Source organism: Bos indicus, chromosome 3 (assembly GCF_029378745.1).
Source record: "Bos indicus isolate NIAB-ARS_2022 breed Sahiwal x Tharparkar chromosome 3, NIAB-ARS_B.indTharparkar_mat_pri_1.0, whole genome shotgun sequence".
NCBI lineage: Eukaryota > Metazoa > Chordata > Mammalia > Artiodactyla > Bovidae > Bos > Bos indicus.
In genome coordinates this window covers 105,446,666-105,474,596 of record NC_091762.1, presented here as the reverse complement: position 1 = coordinate 105,474,596, position 27,931 = coordinate 105,446,666, and the positions used below count along the sequence as shown (strand labels likewise).

Sequence of the window (27,931 nt, the reverse complement as noted above, 5' to 3'; positions counted from 1 at the left end):
GCAGAAGGAAGTTGAGGTCAAGGAACTTACGGTCGGGGTATGGATGGTTTGTTCTATTACTAGGTTGTTTGAGAATCAGAGGAGCCCAGCTGGCCTAGAGAGGAATGAGTGAAGCAACAGGGTTAAAATAAGAGAAATCCATTTACAAGACTTCTAGGAGTATGGAAAGTGAATATGAAAAAACGAAAGTAACTGTGCTGGCATTAGAGCCAATGAAGCAGAGGAAAGCCTTTGTCCATTAGAGGCAGCGGTCCTCTCCAGTCCACGACGGCTTGTGCTTCAGGGTGTGGGAGCAGCCGGAGGCTGGAGATCATTGTTCCTGGGTTGATGCCTGAGCCAGGAGCTCCATCTGAGGGATTCTGTTTCATACTAAGTGTGTGGAACATCAGAATACTTTGATTGGTATAAACAGCCTTTTTTCATGCACTTCAGTTATTTTTTGTATTTCTGTCCCTGCAAGCCAAGGTAATTCAATTCTATAATAGAATAGGTTATTATTAAAATTGGAAGTGTTAGTCACTCAGTCGTGTCCAACTGTATGTAACCCCATGGACTGTAGCCCGCCAGGTTCCTCTGTCCATGGGATTCTCCAGGCAAGGATACCAGAGTGGGTAAGCCATTCCCTTCTCCAGGAGATCTTCTGGCCTAGGGATTGAACCTGGCTCTCCTGCATTGCAGGCATTTTCTTTACCATCTGAACTGTGGCATTTTATTAAAAATGTAAAGGAAAGTTCCTTATATAGGGGACTTTAAAAAAATTCACAACTGTTGAGAAGCAGAAGTGTACATATGAAGCAAATTCCATCACACAGCTCATGTTGGGAGCCAGGGTTGCATGTAATTTAAAAATACAGATTTTTTTCCCCCTCCTCTCTTTTCATCTTAGAACTTTGCTGAAATTAGTCACTATTAAAAATGTGACAGGAGTTTCTGTATTTAAATTAGACCTTCACATTTTTTGCCTGTCTTTTAATTTTCTTACTGAGTTTTAGGAGTTCTTTATATATTTCGAGTGCAGGTCTTTTATCAGATACATCATTTGCATATTTTTTTCTCAGCTTGCGGTTTGTCTTTTCATTTTATTTTTCCTTTTTTAATCGAAGTACAATTGATTTACAGTGTCATGTTAGTTTCAGGTATATGTCTTTTCATTTTCTTAATGGTGTCTTTGGGAGCATAAAAGCTTTTATATTTTTGATGAACTCCCAGTTTATCAGTTATTTTCTTTATAGATTGTGCTTTTAGTGTCATATCTAAGAACTCTGCTTAATCAAGGTCATGAAGATGTTCTGTGTTTTCTAAAAGTTGTATAATTTTAGGTCGTAACATGTACATAGGTCTAGGATTCGTTGTAAGTTAATTTTTATGGATAGTAACTTCAGTAAAATTTGGAACTCATCTTTTTTGCATGGAGCTGTCTAGCTGTTCCAACTCCGTTTGTTGAAAGATCAGTAATCTAATTTTCTTTGTGAAGGTGGTTTATAGACTTTTTATCTTTGTGAATTGTGTTTTAGATTTATTTATAGGTATTCATAATTTTTATTACTATGTGAATGACATATTGTTAAAAAATTTAATTTCCTGATTAGATATGACCTATGTAGGGGGCTTCCCTGGTGGCTCAATGGTAAAAAACCCACCTGCAGCGCAGGAGACATGGGTTTGATTCCTCGGTCGGGAAAATACCCTGGAGAAGGGAACGGCTACCCACTCCAGTATTCTTGCTTGGAGAATTCCATGGACAGAGGAGCCTGGCAGGCTGCAGCCCATGGGGTCACAGAGTCTGACACGACTGAGTGGCTAACACACATACACACATAGGAAACCCTGTTGACTTTTGCCCGTTGATCTCAAGCTTAGCAAGCTTACTAAACTTATTAGTTCTGATTGTTTGCCTGTAAGTTCGCTTGGTTTTTATGAATAAGCAATGTTATATGCAATTAGTGGCAATAGTTTCTTATTTTCCAATTCATATACATTTTTTCTTATCTAATTGTAATGTCTCATATCTCTAATATATTGAATAGAAATAATGATAGTGGCCAGGTTGGCCTCTTTCAGACTTTACGTATTAAGTGACATTAAATATCAAGCCAAATGGTATTTGCTGTGGGTTTTTTATATTTTTACATTTTCCTCAATTTACTAAGAATTTTTATTATGAATTTGTATTAAATTTGGATCCACCAAGGTGATCCCCCCGCCTTTTAATCTATTCCTGTAGTGAATTCTACTGTTAAATTCAAGTGGTGTGCAGTGCTGCATGGGCCTTTGAATTTTTAAAAGCTCACTTGGGAGTGATTCCAATGAAAGCCAATTTTTAAAACCATTGATCTTCGGACATTTGCTACCTGGACATGATTTTTTTAAAAACTAATTTGTGGTTTTGTTTATGAATTCTTGAGGACGTTTGCACCCATGTTCATAGAAGATTAGCCATTATCTGTTCTTCTTAATTTATATTTTTTAGAAAGTTGACCTTTTCTGTGTTTTTCAAATTTAGAACAGTTATGTTCCCAAGGTCATAATACCTGCTGCTGCTGCTGCTAAGTCACTTCAGTTGTGTCCGACTCTGTGTGACCCCATAGACGGCAGACCACTAGGCTCTTCTGTCCCTGTGATTCCCCAGGCAAGAATACTGGAGTGGGTTGCCATTTCCTTCTCCAATGCATAAAAGTGAAAAGTGAAAGTAAAGTCGCTCAGTTGTGCCCTTAGCGACCCCATGGAGTGCAGCCTACCAGGCTCCTCCATCCATGGGATTTTTCCAGGCAAGAGTACTGGAGGGGGGTGCCATTGCCTTCTCCGATAATACCTGCTGGGAGACTGTATTTTCCCAAGGTCATAATGCCTGGTGGGAGCTGTCGGCTCAGTTTTTGTTCCTTTTCATGAATTAACTTTGCTCATTTTTAAACAGGTGATCTGTGTCCATGATGTCTCGTCCATCTACCGAGTCCCCTTATTGTTAGAGGAGCAGGGGGTTGTAGATTATTTCCTCCGGAGACTTGACCTTCCTATTGAGAGGCAGCCACGAAAAATGCTGATGAAGTGGAAAGAGATGGCCGACAGGTTTGCTTCTTAATAAGGACCTGGGGGTTTCAGCCTTATTTTTCCTCTTTTTTGGTGGAAGCTCAGGGAATTCAGCTCTTTCTTATGTGGTATCAGCTCACATTGGAAAGGCCTTCGTGGTAAGGGGTGTGAAGAAAGGATCTTGGCCAGCCCTTGCGTAGCTGCATCATGGATGAGGAAGTCCTGATAGAGCTGGCTCAGGTCACAGATGACACAGCTGTCCCCTTGTCTCCCGTGCAAACAGGCCTGCTTGTGGTGATGGGCTAGCACTGGTATCTGAGGCCCACACGGATGGCGGGACATGGCTGGAGCACTCCTGGGTGCTCCCAGGCATCTGAGCTGTGTTTGGGAACGTGCCCACCCCACACCACAAAAGGATCAGCAAGGATGTCCAGTCTTTTCTTTCTTCCTTTCTTTTTGTCACTGAATTTGGATTCTTATTTTTCATGTCAGAGGAAAAGGATTTTTCAAATCATTCAGCTGCCAGTGATATTATCAGGCAGAAGAAAAGCTTTAGCTGGGTGTCTGTCATCAAAAATAAATACAGTTGCATGAAGCTGCTCAAGATCTGAATCAAACTAAAAACAGGAAGGCAGGGGGTTGAAACAGTGTTTTAAGAACCTCCCCTGCCTGCCGCTGTGGGTCGCTCTGGGCTGGAGGTCCTGTCCATGCCTGCCGCAGTGGGTCGCTCTGTGGGCTGGAGGTCCTGTCCTGTCTGTTCTTACTGCTGCTGTCACAGCTCATCAGTCTGGGGACTGGCCCACCACCCTGTTTGCCCCCTCACTCTGAGATGCTTACCCAGCACGTGACGGACCTTGACCCCGCGCCGCCGAGCCCTGGGCGTGCGCTGCTGCGGCCGCAGAGTCACCCCGACAGCACTAATCGGCATTTGCGGAGGGAGCGCGCCTGCCATTGCTCAGCCATCCTCATTTTCATTTTGACATTTTTCCCTTTCAGTCTATGTCCATTTGCTTGTATATCATTATGTGGCCACAAAAATAGCACACGGTTTTACGATCTTTCATAAAATATTATAAGCTTTTTTGTGTTACTGATTATACTTTATAATGAAAAAAACTTTAATGAGTATGGACTATTGTGTGGATGCCAATAATTGGACTGTTCCCTTCATCACATAACTCTTGTGAATTGTCTGTGTTTGTTAATCTTTTCATTAAAAAAATTTGGAGTAGATTTTGAAGCCATCTCTTGGAGGCGGGTTCCAAAATCTTACTTTCTTTACAAAGCCTGCCATGTTGATCTGAAGCTTGCTTTGTCTTTACTGTTCTGTACATAGAACTCAGACAGTAGTTGCTCCTATCATATTTTTCTCAGACTTTTTTTTTTCCCCTCTTTAAATAGTGATTTTCATCTCATGGAGGTACATATGGCCTGAGTAATTTGATATTTCTTGACCTTTGTGTGATAGATATGATCGCTTGCTGGAGACCTGCTCCATTGCCCTCGTGGGAAAATACACCAAGTTCTCAGACTCGTACGCTTCTGTCATTAAAGCTCTGGAGCATTCTGCACTGGCCATCAACCACAAACTGGAAATCAAGGTGAGCGGGGAATGCAGGTGCAGTGTGGTGTGGCATGGACACCTGCTTTGTATTTTTGGAGCTCAGAATTTCTTTTTAGAAATCAAAAAGATCTGTGGTCGACTCCTGGCTGGGAGAGCACAGTAGAGCATTTTTAGGAAATATGGGGTGATGTGGTCAGAGTAGAAGCCAAGAGGATGGACACCTGGATCTGAACATCAGGTGACTCCAGTGGTGAGGAGTCCTAGTGGCCAAGCATGTGGCATAGTTGCTGGCATCTGTCCAGTGTCCACCCCATGGAGCCAGGAGGTTTCTCAGTGACTTGTCTCCACTCGGTGAGTGGAGACTGGTGCCTGGAGCATGGGCAGTGCCTGGTGAACAGTGCTTACCGTGTTCTCTGGGATAAGCCAGGCAGAAGCTGAGCTGCTGGCATGTCAGGGCACAGCCCCTGCCCATCTCCTAGAGGTGGCGGAGGGTCAAGCAAGGTTCAGGGCAGGTCTTCCAGAGCCTAGTGGCAAAGCCGCAGAGTCTGTGTGACCCTGGGCAGGTTACTTAGCTCTCTTTGGGCCTTAGTTTTGCCATCTTTATTTAAAAAATATATGGTCTTAGTTGCATCACTCAGGATCCTCCTTATGGTGTGCAAACTTTCTATTTGGGGTGTGCAGGCTTAGCTGCTTTGAGGCACGTGAGATGTTAGTTACCTGACCAGGGATCGAACCTGTGTCCCCTGAATGGCAGAGTGGATTCTTAACCACTGGACCACCAAGGAAGTCCTGGTTTCCCCATCTTTGAAAAGGATTAGTGATGGTGCCTTTGTCACAGAGTTCTTTTTATAAGAATTGAGTGAGATCATGTGAAGTGCTTGGGAGTGTGTCTAGGGTAGAGGAAGTACTATATGGGTCAGCTCTTCCTGAAAACCTTCCACTTGTCCCTTTATACTTTTTTTCCCCAGCAAAGTATCTCCCACATAGAACTTTTCAGGAGGGGTCGGAAATTAGAAGTGAAGTTGGAGCTCAGTGCTGAGGGGCTGACTAGGCACAGAGCTGACGGCCCTGGGGAGCTGACCTCGCCCTTGGCACTTGGGTTGGCTTCCTGCTTTCCACTGGTTTCTCAGGATGAAAGTGAAGCTGCTTTCAGCTGGTGAGCAGGTTCCTAGAGGAGGAGCTGTTCTATGTGCTTTAAGAATTGTGGGATCTCCTTACCTTGCCTAGCCTTATTTTTTCACTAGTGTTTTCAGTCATTGATTCATTTTATCTCCTTGGAGGTACCCTGTGCCAATCATGTGTTAGATTGTGGAGGCTGAGAAGGGTGTCTGAGTCAGTGAGGTCTCTCAGGTTTGAAGGGAACATGCAGAAGAGGGGAGATCCTGCCTTGGTAGATACGTGAGGAGGGGTCTGTGGGCAGGTCTGGGAAGATAGATAAGGTCACAGGGAAGGGCATTCCCAAGAGCAGATAGCATTTATCCAAGGACTTGGAGGTGTGGGATGGTTGGGAGCTCAGTGGATGGGAGAAGTGTGAATTGGAGGGTGTCTGGAGAGAGGCTGGCGAGGGCCTAGCCATGAAATGTATCGACTGGGCCACTCCTGGTTTTTGCCCCCAGGTTCAGGGAAGTCACCACAGGGTATTGGGCAGGAAGGAGCAGGAAGATGAGCAAGGTAATAAAAAAGTGGGCAGAAGATTTGAACAGACACTTCCATAGAAGACACACGTGATATACATGAAAAGAGGCTGAATGCCTTTAGTTGTCAGGGAGATAAATGCAAATTAAGTCTCAGTGAGGTACCAACACGCACCCACCGAAGTGGCTAAGCGTGGCGGTGACGACGTGGGGATGTAAACTGGTGCAGTTGCTCGAGAAAAGAGTCTGGCGGTTTCACATGAAGGTAAACACATGCCTTCTGTGTGACCCAGCCATCCCGCTCCTAGATATTTACTCAAGAGAAGTGAAAACATGTCCACCAAAAGAATGTATTTTTATACAAACGGACCAGTTAGTCATAACAGCTAAAATCTGGGAACAGCCCGAATGTCCAGGATGAGTCGGTGGATAAACATTATCATGTGGTGTATTCCTACAGTACAAAAGTACCCAGTAGTAGAGAGGAATCAAGTCCGTGGTGATACACCACACCATGATGAATCTGAGAAATGGAAGGCTACCTAGTGCATAGTTCCATCTGTCTGAAGTTCTAGAGGAGGCAGACCCAGTGGTGACAGAACATAGACCCAGGATTGTGTGGAGCTGGAGGCAGGAAGGACGTTGTTTGCAGGGGGGCAGAGGGAATCATGGGGAACTTTCTATATCTTAATCAAGGTAGGAGTCACTCCTTTGCAGGGGACAAAACTCAATGCAAGTCCACACTTAAAATGCTTGTGTTTCATTGTATGTAAGTTATACTTCAGCACAATCGAGGAGAATGAGAAGCCCCCTGGGAGGGGAGATGGACTGGAGGAGATGTCTTAAACAGAGGGGACACTTCAGGGTCTGCACCACTCGACTGAGTATAGATGGAGAGCCAAAGCTTAATGATTTGAGAAGGAAACTCATATTCTAAAATATAAGAAAGATGCTAAAGTTTATCTTTAAAAGATTAGTATGAATACATGAAAGTTATTTTTAAACTTTATTTTAAAATTAAGAAAGATGGAGTGCTGTTCATGTTGTTTAGAGATCAGGAAAGAACGTGCTCAGGAGTCATGAGCCTGCTTCTTTTCTCTCCACTCTGACCGCCCCCAGTACATAGATTCCACGGACCTGGAGCCCAGCACCTTGCAGGAAGACCCAGTGCGCTACCACGAGGCCTGGCAGAAGCTCTGTAGTGCTCAGTAAGCAGAACTCGACCTTTGCTTTCAGGGGTTTGAAGTGTGTCTTAATGAATGCAGTGTGTGCTCTCTTGTGGTGGTAGATAATCTGATTGTTTAAATGTCTTTTAATTATTGACCCTGGAGGACCGAAGCCTCACAAAAATATAGCTTATCAGTTTTTTAAAAAGATATTTTTGATGTGGACCATTTTAAAGTGTTTGTGGAATCTGTTACAATATGGCTGTTTTTATGTTTTGGTGTTTTGGCCACAAGGCATGTGGGGATCTTGGCTCCCTGACCAGGGATCAAACCTGTACCCCCTGCATTGGAAGGTGAAGTGTTAACCACTGGACCATCAAGGAAGTTCCACAGCTTATTAGTTTAATTAATATGAAGCAAACTAGTTCTGAGTTCACTGATAATATTTACTGTATGCATCTTTAGATGAGATAAATCCTCTCTGGTGCCTCAAGTCTTATAGGAGCTCAGTTCCCCAGCCAAGGGTTGAACCCAGGCCATAGCAGTGGAAGTGCTAAATCCTAAGCACTAGATCACCAGGGGATTCTCTGGATGAGGCTTATAAAAGGTTTTTCCTTCAGACCATTTGATGAGGACTCATCAGTAGGATTTCATAAATAGGTTTTTTTTTTTTTCCCCTGGCAGCTATTATCTAATATTAACAGTAAAAAAATCAGTAAGAATTTCTGGTTCCCTAGATAAGTTGAATGTTACAGAGCCATACAGCTATAGTTAGTGTGGCGCTGACTGACCAGGAAAGGCCCCCTTCCTACTTGGCGAGCTAAGGGGTAAACAAACAAACAAAAAATATTGCAGACTTAGGGAAGAATCCCTGCCTGGGACAAATACTGCGCAGTAGTGGTATTACAGTTACGTATGCCATCTTTTTTTCCTGGTTATAAGCATTTTCTTGATGTTACTAAGAAGGAGAGTGGATGCTTTTCTGTGCATTTTCCAAGTCCATAGTGTTTCTACAAGTCATGGGCAGGATTGAAATCACAGTCCTCAGAGCTGGAGTGACTTCGGGGCGTCAGTGTCTTGGAGGTGACTCCTCGGGTGGTTTCTGGGAGCTGGACTTGGTGGAAAGGGGCTGCCTGTGGTGTGCTCTCTTGCACAGTGGCGTGCTGGTTCCAGGAGGATTTGGTGTCCGAGGGACTGAAGGAAAAATCCAAGCCATCTCCTGGGCTCGGAAACAGAAGAAGCCTTTTTTGGGTAAGGAGTAGGAAAGATAAGAAAAAGTGCCCCGTGGGCCTGTAAATAAACAGAGATTATCAAAGTCAAACATAAATCCTGTCTCTCCAGATAGCAGCTCAAGCAGAAGAAGCCTTTGGGTTCTGTTTTTGAGAAATTTAAACTCCTCTTTAAAATGAACCTTTTAAACTTGAGCTCCATGTCATTGTTATGGACTTCTGAGAGAATGAAATAGCAATTAGGAAATCTTGTCCATTTACTGAAACCAGCTGTTTGGCAGGACATGTGAGACTGGGTTTCAAATCCTTGTTTGGAACACCAGCTGTCTGATTGGGCAGAGTGATTTTGGATGCATCCTGTAAATTTCAGTCATATTCAGCATGATCCATTTTAAGTGGGAACTTAATGAGAGAGGATAAGAAAACTTGAATTTTAAAGTACCGAAGAGAATATTATTTATGTCTAAGATCACATGACTCTAAAACCTGAAATCTTCCTATACACTTAAACCCCATGTTTGAAATCTGTTACAGATAAAACATAGCAGGGGGTTGCATGTTTATAGCAGAAAATGATGAGAGTTTGTCATTGGAATTCTGTGAACAGTCAGGATGCCGAGTCCACGTAGGCGGGTTGGAAGTGTGGGGACTCCCTTTTCAATGAAGTTTCATTTGCTTTCCCTCCATCTGGAAGGTGTGTGCTTAGGAATGCAGTTGGCAGTGGTTGAATTTTCAAGAAATGTGCTGGGATGGCAAGGTAAGTGTCTACTTAAAAATGTGTAAAATTCTCACTGGAATGTTCCTGGTGCCTGTTGGGTGGTGGGGGCCCTGGAGGCCAGGCTTGGTTTCCCAGTATCTCACAGCCACAGCGAAGGGAAACAGCTGAATGTATCAACAGAAAACACTCTGCCCTCCTCCAGGGGAACCACTAGCCACTGGAGGAGGAAGCATGGTGAACCGCTCGCCTCTGCCCTTGCGCCTTTCTCTGGAGATGCCCACACTCCCGTCACCATGGCTGTGGACCCTGAACTGGTGCACGGCAAGGAAACTAACTCTGGCCAGTGTGAGCCTGTGCAAATATTATGAACTTGGGCTCTGGAGTTGATTAGACCTGGCCTCAAATTTTGCCTTTCTTTTTTTTCTTTTTTTTTAATTTATTTGGCTGCTCCAGGTCTTAGGGAATTCCCAGGTGACTCAGTGGTAAAGAACCCACCTGCCAATGTGGGAGATGCAGATTTGATCCCTGGGTCAGGGAGATCCCCTGGAGGAGGAAATGGCAACCCACTCTAGTATTCTTGCCTGGAAAATCCCATGGACAGAGGAGCCTCGGGGGCTACAGTCCATGGGGTCGCAAGAGAGTCGGATAGGACTGAGCAGTCATGCACGCCCTCTGGGTCTTAGTTGCCGCAAGCGGGATCTTTAGTTGCAGTGTGTGGGATCTAGTTCCCTGACCAGGGATCAGAACCGGGCCCCCTGCACTGGGAGTGTGGAGTCTTAACCACTGGGTTACCAGGGAAGTCCCTTTATCACTGTGAGTGATCTTAGCCTTTCTGAACCTCTGTCTCTTCTGTAAAATGGAGGTAGTAGCGGTAACCCGCTTCACTTGGTTGTAGGAGCTGAATGAAATGATACCTGTAGATGGTCCCAGCACAGTGCCTGGCAGTAGGAAACACTCGCCAGTGTTGGCTCGGTGCCCGCTGACTGCACTGCTGCTTCCAGACCACCAGCAGCTCAGTGGCTTCCAGCGGTGGTTTCCTGTTTCTCAGTGTTCTGTGGTCTGAGTGGACTCAGTGTGTGGTTTTCTGCTCAGTGTGTGGTGTGTCTGAACTCAGCCTGCCCCACTTTCGCCTCTGCCCGGCAGAGGTAGAGGGACAGTCTCATTGTCCACCAGTTCAGCCGAGCTTCCTCAGGGCGTGGCGACCACCTGGCTCCCGAAATGACAAGCCCGCTGTGTAGGCCCTTACCAGGAGTCCCATGGCTGAGCCATCATTGGAGGGGGGAGGGGACCACACGTGGTGTGAATCCTGGGGCACAGTGACCCCATCGCGGCCACCGGACCTGTATATGTTCTAAGCAGAATCAGCAAAGTTACCTGAGGAATAGAACCCAGCCTGGCTTTACCAAATACGAGGGGTTCCCAGTGGCCAGCTCACTGTTAGGTCATGTCACAGATTTTCACGGGAACCTGAGGAGGCAGCAGCTCAGTTCTGTAGGTAGCGCGGCCCTGGTGCTGGCTTCTGAGCTCTGTCCTACCACCTACGACTCGAGGTGGCCCTCGGGCGCCCTGAACCCCTGCACAGCCATCACCTCCTGCTGCTGCACCCACTGGGGTCCCCAGGTGGGTGGGTGACCTGGAGATGAGCTTCCCTGCATCTGAGACCTGGCCCCAGGTTAGGCCCCGGAGGAGGATGAAACCTCGCATGATGCACAGAAAGAGCAAGCAGACAGACGGTGCCAGGTTCTTTCTGTTTTAGTCTTCAGTGCTTTCCCTTATAGTCAGATGGTAAATTCAGTAAAGGATAGAAAGGATATTTGGGTTTTGAAATTAGTTAATTTTTGATTTAGCTCTTGAGTCGGGCAGTTGGGTAGTACAATGTGTAAGATGCTGAGGATGAAAGAAACGTAGAAGAAACTGTATTTGCACATCAAAGAGAGAGACTGGGAGAGAGATACAGTCTGAAACAAAAGGTGGAAAAAGAGAGACAGTCTAAGAGCCATCAAAAGGATGTACTATCTAAGTAAAGATTATCAGGTTATGCCATTGATTTGATTTCGCCATTTTGTACAGCTTGACTTCCCAGAGCGTTACAGATACAATGGGGAACAATTCAGCTTTGTCTGTTGAGTGCCCTTGTGTCTTGAAAATGTTATCCCTGGTTTTGGTTCTGGTCACTGAATAAGCTGAGGAGGGAATTTGTGACTTAGAGCTTAGGAATGAAACTGTTAAATAATCTGTTTGGTTGTAACTATTTTTGTAACAAAAGTATTTTGGTTTTTCAGATGCCAATTCTACAGAGTTTGACCCCAACACCAATCATCCCGTGGTGAGTCCTGTGTCTGGAGCATCTGGAAGGGTGTGGAAGGGATGTTATGAGTGTGATTGAGGGCTGGAGATGGGAAATGAGACCACTGGGTTCATTCTGGAGAACCCTGAGCACCTGGGCTTGCAGATGTCCCAGCTAGGAAGGAAGAACTTCCTGTTTCCATCGTGTGGTTTCTCACTGCTCTTCCCAGTTAGCCGCAGGAAGTTTTTAAGACAGGTGCCACTTCAGCCAGCTGGGGGTGGCAGTAGGGGTTCCTGATTAAGTAATTCTCAGGAACACTCTAGAACAATATTGACATGAAACACTTATTGGGCACTTATTACATACCAGGCACTTGCTCACTTCTTTGTATCACAATCCCCAGCAACCCTGGGAGATGGCCGCCTTAGTAAAGAACTGCTGGAACTTAGGACTGATTGTTTGACTTGGGCCCAAGCCCCAGGAGGCCGGCATTCCTCGTGTTAAATCTCCCATCAGAGGAATGTGGCTCATGGAGGGCAGACAGTGCCTTCATTCATCACCGAATCCCCAGCCCAGGCGTGACGGGCCTGTTTGATATCAAGGATGTTGTGATAAACAGGATGGACAAGACTCTTGACCTCAGGGTACTTAAACAGCATTAGTATGTGTTTTGTTTACCTGAAATTGAACTTTGCTGATAATCAGACCTCAGGGAGAAAAGAACAAAGGTTTTGAGACGTGGAACCTCGGGGAGGTGGGGGAGCCCAGAAAAGGTCCTCTCAGTCCCGCAGACTTTCACCAAGCTCCTCCCCGTTCCTGGCCAGCCTTATAAGAGCATCCCTTTCCTTCAAACAGCTGTCAGTCTAGTGAAGGAGACGTGTGATAACATGTCTGGTCTCGTATCCACGCTACTGTGTCAGTCTTTATTAGAACAGGCCCTTGGGGTCCAAAGTACCAGGGCAGGAATGGCCAGGGCAGGGGTCAGCAATGTCCAGTCCTGCGACTCAGGAGGACAGGCTGAAGGGTGAGATGCTTACCCAGAAGGTTTAAGAATGGCCGTCAGGAGACATTTTCCTCTGACAATAATCTCTTCTAAGGAAAGGCTGGACCTTCTCGCAGGCTCTCTTCACTCAGTGCGGGCGGTCTGTCAGGGTTTGGTAGCACATGTTTGTTTTTGGAACATCTCCAGGTCATAGACATGCCGGAACACAACCCTGGCCAGATGGGTGGAACCATGCGGCTGGGCAAGAGGAGAACTCTGTTCCAGACCAAGAACTCCGTCATGAGTAAGAGCGGCCTCCCTCCAGCCCAGCCTGCCGGATGCATGTCCTGGTTCTATAGCCAGGCCGGCATTTACAGCTTTGTTCTTACTTTGGAAGTTCTTTACTTCTTTCCCAGTGACATAGCCTAAGTTAGCACCATGCTCGTAGGTCACAGGCAGTACAGCTGGGGATCTGGGGGAACTTTGGGTGTGGATCACTCATCAGAATGAGTCGCTTAGGGGAAATCCATGGCAGTTTTACTTTCCTGTCTTATTAGGTCAAAGTGGATAAAACTGCTGATGTCGAGCACTTAAATGGCAGATGTCGAGCACTTGTCTTACAGAAATGGCAGTTTCACCTGGCTCAACCTAAATAGATTTTATTCTAGACGTGCTAACATAACATGAACTTCCCTGGTGGCTTAGTGGTAAAGGTTGTGCCTATCAGTGCAAGAGATGTGGGTTCAGTCCCTGGGTCTGGAGGATCCCTTGGAGAAGGAAATGGCAACCCACTCCAGTATTCTTGCCTGGAAAATCCCATGGACAGAGGAGCCTGGCTGGCTACGTGGGGTTGCAGAGTCAGACATGACTTAGTGACAAACAACAGCAATAACTAACATATGCTAAAGATTTAGGGGAAATTTAAGATATTTAAGAATTACTGGATTGGATTTGCTTCTTCTTCCACTGGGAAAACTCTGCCATTGTTGGCAGAGCACCTATACATCTGTCTGGGGTTTGGAGGCAGCGTAATTTGAGTCACTTGAGTAGGTGGTCATCCAGTCCTCTGGCTTTAAGGTCCTGTGGTTTGGGGGTCTCACTTGGCTCTGGGAATCCACCTGTTGGCAAATGCCACTCTTGTTCCCAGGGAACAGCAGGCGCTGGGTGACCTTAGTGGCTCTGACTTAACCCTGGTGTCGCTGTAGTCACGTGTGAGGGATGGTGGTGAAAGTCCATTTCTGTTAGTTTTTCTTGGTTGCAAAGAATCAAAAGCCGAAGAATTCATCTGAATTGTGCTGCTAGAGCAGGCAGTGGGGATTGGCAGCAAAGTCACAGAAATAACCTTCAAAGGGCCTGGCCGTGTAGATGAGAATAGGTAACCTGGGCGGGAGGATGTGGTGTGAATAGACGCCTTTGTGAAATCAGGGTCCTTCATGTCACGTGGGTTTTCCCCAGGGAAACTCTACGGAGATCCAGATTACCTGGAAGAGAGGCACCGCCACAGGTTTGAGGTGAGGATGTGAGCTCTGTGACCTTTGACATTTTCTCCTTTCTGTTACTCTGGAAACACAGCTGAGAGCCCAGCAAAACTGTTCTTCATGCTTCACAGGTGAATCCAGTCTTGAAAAAGTGTTTGGAGGAGCAAGGCTTGAAGTTCGTTGGCCAAGATGTTGAAGGAGAGAGAATGGAAATTGTGGAGTTGGAAGGTGCTTGCTCGGGCGGTTGTGTTTAGTGGGAAACTTAGGTTTTCTTGGCATGTGGGAAAGACACAGTAATATAAATTGTTGCCCTTGACCTCACCAGATCAGGCAGCCGTGCCACCTGGGGAGGGGAGGGCTCTTGGGGACAAGGTTCTGGAGCCCTGGGGGACTCAGCCTCCCACCAAGGCCTTCCTTAGGCAGCTGCTTGACCTCTGGCTTCAGGTCCTCGTTCTCCAGAATGAGAGCTCGAACTTGGTACCAGAGTCTAATCTCACGTGACCTGCAGGACTCAATCCTGTTCCAATCAGGGAGCTGGGGTGTGGGGGTGAGGATCGGGTGGCAGAACCTGGAGAGGAGGGGTCACCTTCGTCTGCAGGTGGAGGGCATCATATCTCCCGTGCTTTGTGATTGCCTCTACCCAGGCTCCAGATAAGTTGTTTTCAGATCATTTTAGGGTCTGCAGAAACGTGGATCATTCGAGATTTTTTTTCCATCTTCCACACGTTCTGCGGACACACGGTGAAGCTGGCTCTTCTGCACTTCTGTTTCAGATCATCCCTTTTTCGTCGGAGTGCAGTATCACCCTGAGTTTCTGTCCAGACCTATCAAGCCTTCCCCACCGTACTTTGGTCTCCTCCTAGCCTCCGTGGGGAGGCTCCCACATTACCTCCAGAAAGGCTGCAGGCTCTCGCCCAGGTGAGGTCGCGCTCCCCTAGTCCCTTGGGAGGTCACTGATTGCTTACAGAGAGCCGTCCCCACGCCATCGGTGATGAGCAAAGCCACAGGACTGGGGAGCCTTGCTGGGACCCTACTTCTCATGCTGACACACAAGCATCCTCTTCTTCCCTGGGGTTTTCTCAGGCTGCTTTTGTGCCACCCCTGGCCTTACCCCCCGGCATGGAGGCCATGTCCCCCCTCTGCAGCACCTGGGCTCCAGGATCCCATCTCGGCCCTGTGGCCTGTGGAGAACTGTGTTTTTTTCACGGGGAGGTTGAGGGGTTGCCTCGGCCACAGCCCGGGGGGATTTCATGTGCCACTGCTGTGTTGGTTGGGAACAACCCTGTCTTGGTGGGTCCCTAACCATCATGACTGAGATATAAAGCGAATGTATGTCTTTCATAACAAGAAGAAAATCCCTCTGCAGCTTTCTGCTAAATATATAATGTCTTTGATTTCTGCTGTGAGCAAGCATCCCTTTGTGGGTGCTGTGGTGGCTGCAGAATCAGGGAAGTAAAGCGAGTGTTTGGTGGAAGCCGATGAATAAACCATCTGAATTCTACAGGGACACCTACAGTGACAGAAGTGGAAGCAGCTCCCCTGACTCTGAAATCACTGAACTGAAGTTTCCTTCAATAAACCATGACTGATGGTAACGTAAGTGATACTTTGAAACTTGTTTTCTTTTAAATGGTGGTGACACCAGAATCCTAAGAGCATCATGAAAGTTCAGTGTTGAAAGATTGTATCTGCCAGAGGATGTAAGTGGTCAGATCATGGTGGGCATCAAATGGGTGAGGACCCGGCCCCCCAGTTAGAGTACATCTACCCACCCTGCTCTGGGGACTCCACTGGGGTGACACCAGGCACAGGGCAATTGTTGTCTTGCTGATTGCTGCTTTCAGGTGCCAATCTGACCTAACCTGGGGGAACTGGATTCTTAGAGCCATGTTATTTCATGTAGCCATAAACTTGGAGATCTTGAAGGAGGTGACAGGTGTGACAACATGCTGTCATTTCTGCAGACCCTCAAGTTTTCACCAGAAAGTGCTTTAAAACCAATACATACAGCACTTTTGTGTTGCTTGCTTATTCTGGAAGTCCATTAAAATCAGAGCAGTTATTGGACAAACTTGGAATGTTTGTCTTTTGTGACCAGTTGGAAAGTTTATAAAGTGTAGTAGCTGTGGGCAGCTGCCGAGAATTGTCTAAAATCCCATGAAGCTAACTGCGTGAACGCTCGGCAGAAATACCTGCTCAGAAGGGGGCTGGGGTGTCAGCCGGGTGTCTGGGGGGTCTAAAGGAGAACCATGGGTGTGCAGGGGGTCCCACCACAGGGAAGCTGAGGTCCTGCCTCAGGCATGGGAGGGCGGCCTCCCCGAATCCTGCACACTTTGCCTTTCCCACCAGGGGACCTCTCCACTGGCAGTGTGGTCTCTTGGGCATGCGGTCGTGCTGAGCAGCCGCTTGGCCTGTGATGACCGTAGCCACGTGGGCAGGCGCGAGAAGGAGGTCCGAATCGGGGGTGGGGGTGGGGGGTAGTTGGTTGCCTTCTCTGCCAGGTGAGCATTTAGCACTCATGTATTCATTAATCTTCACCAGATAGTTACTGCCCTGGAAAGAAAGGAACCTTTGTTAACGGTACAGGGGCAGATACTTGGTCAGTTACATGGAGTTTCTGCCTGCCTCCCCAAGTGGAGATCCCCTGTGAGTGGCACCATGGGGAGACTGGCGCGGTGCAAAACGCTGCTTGTGTTGGGGCAGAGGTGGAGTCCATGTGCTTCTGTAGGAATCCCAAATTTAGCTTCTCATGATTCAAGTTAGGCTCCTAATACTGGTCCTCACTGAAAGCCAGGCAGTTTACCACAGCAGCTGACAGCAAATCCTCACTTTTCTGTTTTAACATGCATCCTATAATTAATTGCTCAATTTTTTTTTTTTTTTTTAACAGGGATAATTCTTGAAGAGAGCCTTTGGACTTCAGGAGTTTACAGCTTTGATTTTACACTCAGCTTTTGACACTTCCTTTAAATTATGTTTTTATTGAGACTATTTTATTCTGGGGGAAGGGATTCGGGGAGGCCGTGACTTGATGTCCTGCCGTGTGTCCCAGCTTCCACGTGGCGTGCTGCTGGATGTCCCGCGCTCTCCTCTGCAGTCCTCGAGCCTTGGGTGAGAGGCAGGACGTCAGGGCCGAGTGGGTGAGGGCCGGGTGCCGGGGCAGCCCTTGGTCATGGAGCTTCTGTGGCCACCCTGCATCCTTGTGGCTTCGCGTGTGCAGCTGCTCCTTCCCCTGAGGCCGTTATACGAGGTGTGCCATACTGCCTAGTGGCCGTGGAGGGGCGAGTCAAGCTGTACTCACGACCCGGTGCAGGAACCCATGGGCACCCCTTGCCACGAGGAAGAGGGAAACCAGAGACAGAGCGTCGGCTCCGTCCTGTGCTGGGGATTCTCTGTGGCAACCACGGCTTGGGTTTGCTCAGGACAGTCAGTTTGGCGTCACACGAGACAAGAACTGTCTCCCTGAAGTCTGAGTGTGTTGAATCCCTGTCCTCTGGCTGCGAGTCCCCTCTGGAATCACTCCTTGCATCAAGGGGTCACTTAACAATGAACAAAGGATCTTTTCGGGACACTCCCTCTAAACCTCTCTCTTATGTAGACAGCTTTGCTCAAGGGGACTGTCTCCTTCCAGAATGGTGTTACTCCGGTTGGAATGCAATATGAAAAGCTATTTTCTTAATGTGGTGTAACGACAGGGGAGCTGCGTGCCAGTTATATCCTGGCTGGACTCGGTGTATACTCTAACTTAAGAAATAAATAACTCAGAGCAAGAGACACACCTTGTCTGTCATGCTCTTCATGTCACGGCCAGATGGGAGCCATTGGAGCATGATGCCGGCTCGCGTGTGACCCCTGAACTATCTCGGTGCCAGGCTCTTCCCCCAGGGAGCAGCCTGAGGTTGGGGATCTGATAGTTTTGTTTAGAAACTAAGAGAGGAGCCTAATAGGAACCAGAATTTCCCCAGAAGGTTTCAAATTTAGGTTCTTAGCATATAGAGATTCAAGTATTTATGAAGGAGGCCAGTCCCTCTGCTGGGTGTAGACCAGAAGCAGCCTGCCTGCCTCATCCACCCTGGCCTTCTGAGTGTGGGTCATCGTCCTTTGGATTCTCCTCCAAAGTGAAATTCGAGACCCTGAGTCCGTGCTCCTCACGGCAGGATGGTGACGCTGGGACCACCCACCCACCCGCCCTCTGGCTGCCTAGCACGCTCGCTTGTGAGCTGGCTCCTCTGCAGTGTGTGAGGCTGAGGCCCAGGGCTCAGGCTGGTTGACGTTTGAGAAGCTGGGGGTTGGGAGAAAAAGGTTTCCCACCATTTGGCCCGGTTCCTCCATCAGGGAGACCGAGGAAGGAAGCAGGCTCCCTCTTGTCTTCCACCCACTAGTCCAAGGCCACCATCAGGGCGGAGGCCTAGAAGCCTGTGTGGGAGCACCGCCCTCTGACCCAGGCCAACCCAGCTGCCTCTGTCAGTCTGCGAGTCTCACGGCCTCTTCACTTACGGAGGACTCCATACTGGTTTGGGAACTCAATGTGGCTGACTGGGTGAATTCCAACCTCTCCTCCCGACTGTCTGCAGTCATTTTTATAAAAGCTGGTCCCCAAACTGAAGGCTCTGATGCCTCTTGGTGACAGCAGCTCCCTCCCAACAGTGAGGACACAGTTGGTGGGCAGTTTGCAAAACCTCGCGGGGTCAGCTGTGCCCCCGCTGCTTTGAGTGGGCCTCCACCGGCCAGTTAAGTGCTGGCTGCTTACACAACCTAGAAACAGGACCCCCAGAATGACTTTCCGGGGCCTGCCAAGCCCCACTAGCCTTTCACCCCGGCTGTGCAGACAGGATGGTACCAGGGTCGAGGGCTGTAGTGGAGATGGCACAGGAGGGTTGCCTTCAAGCCTGGCATGGGCCGCCCAGTGCCCAGAACTTCTTGGGGAGGGAGCTGGGCCCACTCCCTGTCCCCACTCCCTGTCCTCCTCTTCATCCCTGGTGATCTGGGCAGGGTCTGCCTTCGTGGAGCAACCCTGAGGGCCGTGGTGCTTTGCTCTTGATGAGATGGAAGACGTTGAACCTAAGCATGACATGATCAGACATTGGCTTTGCAGAGTCCCCGGCTCTGCTGGTAGAGATGCAGGGGAAACAGCCAGAGCAGGAATCCTCTCTGGTGGCTGGAGGGTGCATGGAGTAGAAGTCAGACGTCTCTTTCCTGTGCACGTGCTGGAGAGAATCAGGGCCCCAGCTGCTCTGTCTGTCGTCCTTTAGATTTGCCTTAAGGTATCTGGTCTTCAGGGTTTCCCTGGCAGCTCAGCTGGTAAAGAATCTGCCTGCAATGCAGGAGACCTGGGTTTTATCCCTGAGCTGGGAAGATCCCCTGGAGGAGGGCATGGCAACCCACCCCAGTATTCTTGCCTGGAGAATCCCCACGGACAGAGGAGCCTGGCAGGAGCCCTACAGTCCATGGGGTCACAGAGTCAGACACGACTGAGCAACTAAACACAGCACCTGGTCTTCAAGCTGAGTGTCTGGACCCCAACCATCCAGGCTCCTTCCCTCACAGCTCTCTGTGGGCGAGGAGCCCAGGGCTGGCTCAGTCTTTTGGACAGAGGTGGGTTGGACATGGGACTCAAGACCAAGTTGCATCCAATCAGACAAATGTCCTAGAAGGAACCATTCTGGCCTGGGTGCATGTAATTTATTAAAGAGCTTTTAGTCCCAAATCCCAGCAAGCCAGGGGAGGGGCTGCAGGGTGGTCTGTCAGCTCTGTAACTGCAGTTAGCCATGTGCCATCTGCAGAGGGGCTTTCCCAAGACGAATCCTTTTCTGGCCCTGCTTAGCTGTTGAGAGTTCAGGGACCCCAGCCTGAGCTACAGGAGCCCTTCAGGGAGAAGGACAGTCCCAGCCAGCTCTGCCCAGGAGTGCACTGGCCCAGTTCTTTCTGAAAGTAAGGCCCCTTGGGGTGGGATTTGGGGGGAGGGCTCATGCTAAGAGCAGTTTCTTAGCTACACAGCCCAGGGTCTGCTCAGGACTGACACTACGTGGGGACTAGCCTCTATGCACGGTGTCGTAGGAGCCAGGAAGTGCGGTGTTCCTGTCCACCTCTGAGCAGCCCAGACTGGTTTTATTGGGGGGAACCTGGGGTCAAGCAGGAAAGCCCCGCATGTTCCAGGTGGGGCACTAGGCCCTCACAAGACGCAGCAGGTGCAGGAGACGGGCCTGTGCTGCTGCTGCTGCTGCAGTTGCTGCTGGAGCTGTTCCTTTTCGGCTGTCAGCGCCTGCAGCCTCTCCTCCAGCTTACTCAGCTCGGCCATCCACTTCTGAGGGGACATGGGAGAAGCCAGGTCTGAGCTGATGAGGGCTGAGACCCGGGGCTGAACTGATGGGAGGGAGGCGAGGCCCAGAGAGCCTGGAGGTGGCGGGGGGTGCCTGCTCCAGGCCACTGGGCGCCATCCTGGGCCTGGTCGGTGGAGAAGCCAGGTCCCCGGACCAAGCAGCCCTGGGGTCTTGGGCAAAGTCCTGCCAGCCTCCCAGACCCTGGGTGACTCGCCCTCCGCAGCCTCTCGCCCTGTCCTTCTGTCAGCCCTCGCCCTCTTCTGTTTTTGTGTCACCTGATGTTCCCCTCTTGAGAAAGCTTTTCTCTGGGGTGGGTCCAGCACTCACTCAGAGCTTAAGGACCTCCCCCAAGTGCAGTACACAGTTCTTGGGTTTGTCTTAAAGCTTTGACACTGTTCTCCCTGCTCCTCCAGTTACACTGCAGAGGAATCTGGGATGCAGCGGGCTTATCGCTCCCCGTGGGAGCACCGGTGGGACACCCGACGACCCCAGGCCTGCCTGGTGAATGGCTGAGGGGCCCCTCCCCACACAGCCGGCCTGGGCCACCCACCTGCCTGCACCACTCCTGGATGGCGCTGACGGACAGCGGGCCCTGGATGCTCCCGTCCCGCCGCAGGAACACCTCCCCCTGGTCGGTCTCATAGAGCTGCGGCTCGGCCTGGGCCTTGGGAGCCTGCACGCTCAGGCGGATCACCTTGGGAAGGGCAACGGCAGCTCTGTGGGCGCCGCACCGCGGACAGCGTGCGACGCCCCCAGCCCCGCCCCGGCGTCGGCCCTGCCTCGTTGGCTGCCGGGCAGCCTGGGGGCAGGGCTCACCTTAAGGAGGGTGTCGGTGGTGGAGGTGCTGACCACGGGGATGAAGGTGAGCCTGTAGGCGTCGGGGAAGACCTGGGGCTTGAAGCCCTGCAGGACGGAGTCCACCAGCAGGCGCACGCGGTCCTCGTCGCGGTGGCTGCAGCGCACACCCTGCACCAGGCCGCTGTCCTCCACGCCCACCAGCAGGCTGCCGCCCTCGCTGTTGAGGAAGGCGCACACGTAGCGCCGCAGGTGGTGCTTGAAGGCCTGGCTCAGGTACTCGCCGCCGCCGCGCTTGAACTCCAGGTTGCGCGTCTCGTTGCCCAGGAAGGCGCCTTGGAAGAGGCGCTCCTGGCCCAGAATGCCCTGGTCCGTGATGGCGCTGTCTGAGCGCGTGCCGCTGGGCCAGCTGGGGGAGACTCCTTGCGGGCCCAGTGCCCGGGTAGGAAGGGGTCGGGCCGGCCTGGCTCGCGGGGGGCTGGGGCCAGTGTCCTCTTCCTGCTGGAGTAGAGGTGGGGGCAAGTGCAGGGTGTATGCTCCTGGTAAGAGTTAGGAGCCAACCCGGAGGGACAGGCGGCCAGAACCCCCACCTCCCTCCTCACCCCGCCCTCGGGGCCCAGCCCACACAGGGCATCCTGATGCCTCTCCCGGGCGGAGGGGCCTAATTCTGCCCACCGTGCTGGGGTCCATGTGGGAAACCCTGTGGGTCGAGGGTTTGAAGCAGCCAGTGCCTCCGCTCTCTTCCCAGGTGAACCATGGGAGGCTTGTGGGGAGGAGCTCTCCTTTCCACCTGGAGCTGGGACACATGCAGCCACTCTCTGCCCTCTTGGGTTTTGCGTCGGCCTCAGAAACACAGGGTTTGATCATTCTGGAAGATGCCTCAGCGCCCTGAGGTCCCCTGTGACCCAGCTGCAGGTCTCTGAATTGAGAGGGCCTCCCAAAGATCACACCCTCTTCCTAGTCTCCCTGAAAACCTGGCTGATAGGGCCTGAGTCTCTCCCACCCCTGGGCCTTCCTGAGTCCCTTTCGTGGTTTCTGCTGTGTGTGAGGGCTCCAGGAGCAGCCTGCTCAGGACCACTGTCCTGATCTGGGTCTCACCGACCGACTCCCTACCTCCAGGCTCTCCTCATTCTCTTGCTGACCCCAGATATAAGTCCCGCAGTCACTCTGTCCTGATAAACCCTTCCCTGGTTCCCTGCTGCCTTCCAGCCTTCAAAAGCGGCTTCCAGGGCTGGGAGCTTAGTGCAGGTTGGGGTGTGGTGATGAGAGCCACTCCCAGCCCTACCAGCAGCTCCCAGAGAAGACAAGCTTAGCAGAGACTCGAGAGAAGCCTCAATGTCATATAAACATGCCATCAGGCCACAGGTCTTGAAATGTAAGCCCATTTAGCTCTGCAACAGTTTAAATGTCATGGAGCCTTCATCCAGAAGGAAATTCAGTTCAAGGATTCAAAATTCAATTCAAGAAGGACAATTCAAGACCACCAGCCTACCACCTCAAAAGTGAGTTGACTGTTCCCTCCTCCCCCACAAAAGCCCACTTTTTCTGGCACTGCTGTGGTCTCACAGCCCTGCCCGCCGGCTTGATTTTGTCAGTCCCCACCCTGGGCAGCCACCAACCACCCTGCAAATGCCACCACACCCGGGCCCCTGGTATGCACCCCATCCCTCTGCTAGGGATGTCCTTCCACTGAGTCGGTCCCATTGCCTAAGCCCCAGCCTGGGTTTCATTCCCTGGGGAATCTGTCCTCAGAGATCAGTGAGGTCAAGCCCTGCTCTCTGCTGCGCTGCCCCCCGGAGCAGGTGTCTGTCAACTGAGTGGATGAGCTCGGCCAAGGAGAAGGTCAGGACCCCTGTATATGCTTGGGCCTGGCCTGGCCGGACCCACCTGCTGGCTGTAGATAGGCGTAGGGAGGGTCTGATACTCAGGCTTTCACCTGCTTCCAGGCTGGAGGCAAGCTCCAAGGGTCAGTGTCCCTCTGGGACCTTGGTTATTTGAGTAGCAGCCCCAAATTTGCCAATTTGTCCCCAATTCCTTGAAGACACCCCTCACGCCCACCAAGCAAGGCCATCCATACCCAGGCCTCTCCCGAGGGAGGCTCTGGGGCTGGCGGGCCCCCTGCTGGGGGAAGCCTGGCTTACCTCTCGGCGGTTTGAAAGCTCCCGGCCCTCACCCAGCACTGGCTCCTTCCCGCGGGCCACCAGTTCCTTGATGATCTGGTGCTGCCCCCAGGCCCTGTGCAGGCGCCGGGGCAGGGAGGCCAGGGTGTCTTCGGGGGTGGCCACCTGCACCAGCGCGTAGGCCTGGCGTGGCCGCCGGACGACCTCGATGTGCTCTCGAGCCACCGGCAGTTCGAGCCGCTCCAGGGCGTCTCTCAGCAGGCAGCTGAGGACTGGCACCGAGAACTGGGGGTTCAGGTGGCCCACGTAGAGAATGTGCCTGCTGGGAGCTGCCTTGGCACCTGAGTCCTCAGGCGGGGGCTCTTCTGGGGGGAGCTCCCGCAGGGGCTGCCTGCCTGGGGGCTCCATGGCGGGGGTCAGGGGTGTGCCTGTGTTTTGGTGGTCTCTTCCTGTGAGTCTCTGGAGGGGCCTCCCCTGGAGGGGCTTCTAGGATTCCTCACCGCGGGCTGCTCCTCCCAGGGCCCTGGGCTCTCAGCCTGGCCCAGGGCCTCCCAGGGGACTCGGGGAGGCCGAGGCTCTGGGGAGGTTCACAGATTGACAGGGGCTGAGGAGGGCCAGAGAGAGAGAGGGTGGGCAGAGGGCCAGCAGGAAGGGCCCTGCCACCCACCCAAGGCCTAGGACAGGGAGGAGGGGAGTCAGAGCTGAGCCAGCGAACAGAGCATGTGCGCCTGCCGGTCCATTTCCACAGAAGGGAAGACTGAGGCGATACGACCCAAGAGGGGCAGAGGCAGAACTCAGGTCTCTGAGGGGCCCCCATATCCTGTCATTGGCCCCAGCGGGCCTGTCTTCCCTCAGGAAGCCCCAAGCTGGGGCGTTAACCCAGGGCTCTGAGGATTAGTCACGGACCCCTTGGGCTTCTTGCCTGCTCTGAAGCTGGTATGAGCCCAGCAGAGGCTCTGAAGGGGTCAGGCTGGGTCAGAGGGTTTAGAGAGAGGTTCTTATGCTTTGGGTACACTGATGGAAGCTGTGGCCCCTCACAGGACAACAGCATTTGCATATATACGTATAATTTGAGGTTTGTCTAGACCAAATCCTCTGGTTTGGGTCCAGGGAGCAGAAGCGAGGACGGGTCAGAGCTGGGCCCTTGGGTACGTCCCCCACCACCTCTCACTAGGCCAGGGACCTTGCTCCTGAGCTGTGCACACACCAGCCCCTCCACTCACCCACACACACCCAGCCTCCAGTCTCTGTGGCAGGTATGGCTGGCCTGCATCTTTTCAGATTGGATCCTTAAGGCAGTCAGGGTCTGGGGGCCACCACTGCTGGAGTGGGGATGTTCAAGGCAAACGGGAATAGGGGGAAGTGGAAGGCCTATGACCCTCATGTCCTGATGGTTCCTGGGGGAGCATGGGAGGTGCCAGCCCTCAGCTCCCACAGACCCCTGACCCCTGGCCAGCAGCTCCCCAGGGCACTTAGGGGCTTGGCTCAGGAAGGGGAGCCAGGGCCGTGGGAAGTGGGCGGGGCCTGTGCAGCCACCTCTGTGAGCTCAGGAGAGTCGACAATGCCTCCAGCAGGTAGGCTGTGAAGAGGGTCAGGAACACTTCTCCCTGACGCCCCACCCCCATGTAGACAGACGTCACCTGCAGCTTGGTGCAGGGCTCCTTCCGGACAGCTCCTAGAATCCAGGGGCTGAAGACACACTTCCTCCCTCTGCCAGGCCTCTCCAGGCCCGTGTGCCCACACTGGGCCTCACCTCCCACCTCAGTCACCAACCCCAGGCTCCCTGAGTGGGGATCAGAATGCAGTTGGTTCCAGCGCTGCAGAGATGGTTCCTGTCCTGAAGAGCCCTGAGAAATAGGTCAAGCATTGCCATCTCTTTTGAAGGACAGGGTTGTCACCTGCTATTTGACAGGTACCAAGATTCAGGTGATACACGGTCTTTATTAATGCAGACACCTGTTCTTGGGTGGGTGGGGGCTGTGATGGTGCTTTTCACTATGCAGATGTAGGCAGCACTTTCCCACTGCCTCTGCAAGCTCCAATGGGGCGCGGGGCGGAGGGTGGTGTCCAAGGGCAGGTGCAAATGTTGACCTCCTCTTCTGAGCAGCCTGTTCTGAAGATGCTAATGAATTTTTGTTTCCCTGAGGGACTGAGGCAGAAGCTTGGGTGGGGAACCTGAGCGACTGGTGTGGGGGCAAGGAAGAGGCCCCAGGCCCTGAGAGGTGGTACTGTGAGGCTCTGGGGAGGGGCTCTGCAGCCAGTGCTGCCTGGTCTCTGCATCCATGCCAAGAGTTACGGGGTAACAGCTCTAAGCTCTCCGGGGTCCTCCTCTTCAGGCCTTTCTAGACTCTGCCATCATAAGCTGTTCTCACAGAAAGTGTACAAGGGGGGCTGTGGCTGATTTAGGCTGTTAAGCCATGTTGAGTTAGGCAGAGACCGACAGCGGGCCAGGAGAGGTGCCCTGACAGATGAGACATGTACCAGAGACATGTACCAGGGTCCTCACTATCAACCAGCTGTTTGGCATGAAATTTCCCAAATGGATTTGAGTGCCAAATCTTTCCCCATTCTTACTGGAAATCTCTTTCAATGATTGTATTACATATTTCCCTGGGCTCTGTTAACCTTCTGTGAGTTGAACATCAGTTCCATCTTTTTTTGGCTGGGGGGATAAAAACTGTCTTTCATTGTAAGCACTAAATACATTTTCAAAATGATATTTTAAATACTGAAATGCACTGCAGTGTAACTGGGTTATTTACAGCACCCCAGGCTTTTGTAGGACCTAGGTGGTGGCGGACGTGAGTTCAGTGTTGTGGAACAAGCAGCTCCCTTCAGTCGTCTTACTGGATGTCTGTGACCTTACTGACAACCCTCCTTGGCACTGGAGGTAAAAGACTTCTTGAATTTAAAGAATGTGAGGTGGGCCCAAAGATGAGGGGCAGAGGGAGGCTGTAGATAGGGCTCTTCTCACGTTATCTGGAGAGTGTCCACTGGGTGGCGCCCGTGGCTGGGATCCCTGACACCACAGAAAGCATGGGTGTCTAGCAAGCTGCCTAGGAACCCCTAGGTTCCTAGGGGAGGGGTGTGGGCGGGGACTGAGCTCAGCCTTATGCTGGAGAGGACAGGATGCCAGGAGAGCACACTCTGGGACTCAGGGGAGGGCGGGGTGTAGATAGAGGCAGCCTTCACCCTTTGGCCCCAGGAACACTCCAGTCTGCCTTGACTCCTCCCTTGCGTACCAGCGGCTGGGGGATTCCTGCCCACCCTCTGACAGGGTCGGCCCACAGCCCAAAGGTATCTCGGGCCCGGTGCCTATACCCTGGGACCTACTGGCCGCTGGCCCCTGGAACCATCCTCAGTGGCTTTGGTTGTTGCAGGCCAAGCACAAATACATAATTCTCTCACTTGGCCTGCAGGTTTCCAGCTGTGGAGCTTCCCTGATGAGATGGGGGGACTTGGGCCCTTAAGTTAAAGGAGACTGCAAAAAGCAGAGGGACGACAAGGGGAGGAGAGAGTGTCTGGAGTCCCTCAAGCAGAATGATTTCCATGCTTTCAGCCTTGGTTGTAAAGATGAGCAGCAAGTCACCTGTGCTTCTTCTGAGGAGGGGTCATGGCATTGGGCATGAGGGCAGAGACAGTGTGTCTACTGGGCCCACCAGTGCCACAGGCCAGAGAAGGGCCTCAGGTTGTTCCACAAAACACCGAAGAGGAGTGGTGTGGACACTTCCGCTCAGGACTAATGGCCGGGACAAGAGAGACAGCGCAGAGCCCAGGGACACAGGCCATGATGTGGCTGGCAGGTGGGGAGTGGTCACAGGGGAGGGGGGACAGGACATAGAGGTTCTCAAAGGATTCAGCCCTAAGTGGAGCCTGGACTTTCTCTCCTAAAGGGCCTGGGTTTTTCTCTCGTCATGCTCCTTAGCACCAGAGTCAGCGTCTCTCCTTGTCATGGCGATGAGGGTGGGCACGGGAAGCTGCTCTCGGGAGGCCTCTGTGCTCAGTCCTGCTTTCCCACGTGCCTTCCCCCTCCGTGGGTGGCTGCCCTGTTGGGGTCAACGGTGTGGCCTCACCTGCCAGAGACCCCGTCAGCTTCTTTGGATGACTCTGGGTCACTATTAGAAAGCTTGGCTTTGTGAAATAGTTTCAAAAGTTTAGGCTGGGTTTTTTGCTTTTTGTTTCTCATAAACGACATTCAATTCAATTCAATCCTGCCCAGGGGCTAGGGCAGCATGAGTAAAAGGGTAACAAATCCTCTCTTCTGTAGAATTTGGTTACCTTTCTGGTTCTGTTCCCTTGGAAACCAGATAAAAATGGAGTGTCAACCATTTCAAAGAAACAGTGCTTACAGTAGAACTGCCCCCGATTGTCAGTCACCTGGTCTAGGAGTGCAGTGCATGGACTGAACGCATCCCTTCCTGTGGGGCTTCCTAAGGGCAGGGCTCAGTCGGCACGTCCTGCCCAGACCTGGAAGCTCTGCTGCTGGCAGTAGGGAGTTACTGGCTGCCCTGGGGTGTGATACTTCTAATCCAAGGTGAACCCCACTTCTCCCTGGTATGTCTTATCCCCTTAAACCTGAGCTGCAACCTGGGTAATAGAGGATAGTCCTGG

The 27,931-nt window shown here is 51.3% G+C and overlaps 2 protein-coding genes across 5 annotated transcripts in view; one reads left to right on the top strand and one right to left on the bottom strand.

Annotated features, from left to right (window-relative positions):
* The window catches only part of CTPS1 (CTP synthase 1), a 31,471-nt gene extending 13,612 nt beyond the window's left edge, over positions 1 to 17,859 (top strand). For all 3 annotated transcript variants that reach the window (XM_019957722.2, XM_019957724.2, XM_070786760.1), the window contains 12 exons: positions 2,915 to 3,066; positions 4,496 to 4,628; positions 7,345 to 7,433; positions 8,548 to 8,642; positions 9,315 to 9,377; positions 11,621 to 11,664; positions 12,815 to 12,911; positions 14,063 to 14,118; positions 14,217 to 14,313; positions 14,859 to 15,003; positions 15,590 to 15,681; positions 16,976 to 17,859. In XM_019957722.2, the coding sequence (XP_019813281.1) occupies positions 2,915 to 3,066; positions 4,496 to 4,628; positions 7,345 to 7,433; positions 8,548 to 8,642; positions 9,315 to 9,377; positions 11,621 to 11,664; positions 12,815 to 12,911; positions 14,063 to 14,118; positions 14,217 to 14,313; positions 14,859 to 15,003; positions 15,590 to 15,674 (1,056 nt within the window). In that variant the 3' untranslated portion in view covers positions 15,675 to 15,681; positions 16,976 to 17,859. The remainder of the gene's footprint in view (positions 1 to 2,914; positions 3,067 to 4,495; positions 4,629 to 7,344; positions 7,434 to 8,547; positions 8,643 to 9,314; positions 9,378 to 11,620; positions 11,665 to 12,814; positions 12,912 to 14,062; positions 14,119 to 14,216; positions 14,314 to 14,858; positions 15,004 to 15,589; positions 15,682 to 16,975) is intronic.
* Positions 17,860 to 18,283: 424 nt separating this feature from the next.
* Positions 18,284 to 26,743, bottom strand: SLFNL1 (schlafen like 1). 2 transcript variants are annotated; one of them, XM_070786758.1, is made up of 4 exons: positions 23,342 to 26,743; positions 21,222 to 21,701; positions 20,956 to 21,099; positions 18,284 to 20,389 (listed from the first exon to the last, which is right to left on the bottom strand). In XM_070786758.1, the coding sequence occupies exons 1-4, from the start codon at positions 23,726 to 23,728 to the stop codon at positions 20,258 to 20,260; spliced, it is 1,143 nt and encodes a 380-aa protein (XP_070642859.1). In that variant the 5' UTR covers positions 23,729 to 26,743; the 3' UTR covers positions 18,284 to 20,257. The 2 variants fall into 2 exon arrangements, with proteins under 2 accessions (XP_070642859.1, XP_070642860.1); XM_070786759.1 differs by having other exon boundaries at positions 21,222 to 21,698.
* Between the last annotated feature and the right edge of the window lie 1,188 nt (positions 26,744 to 27,931).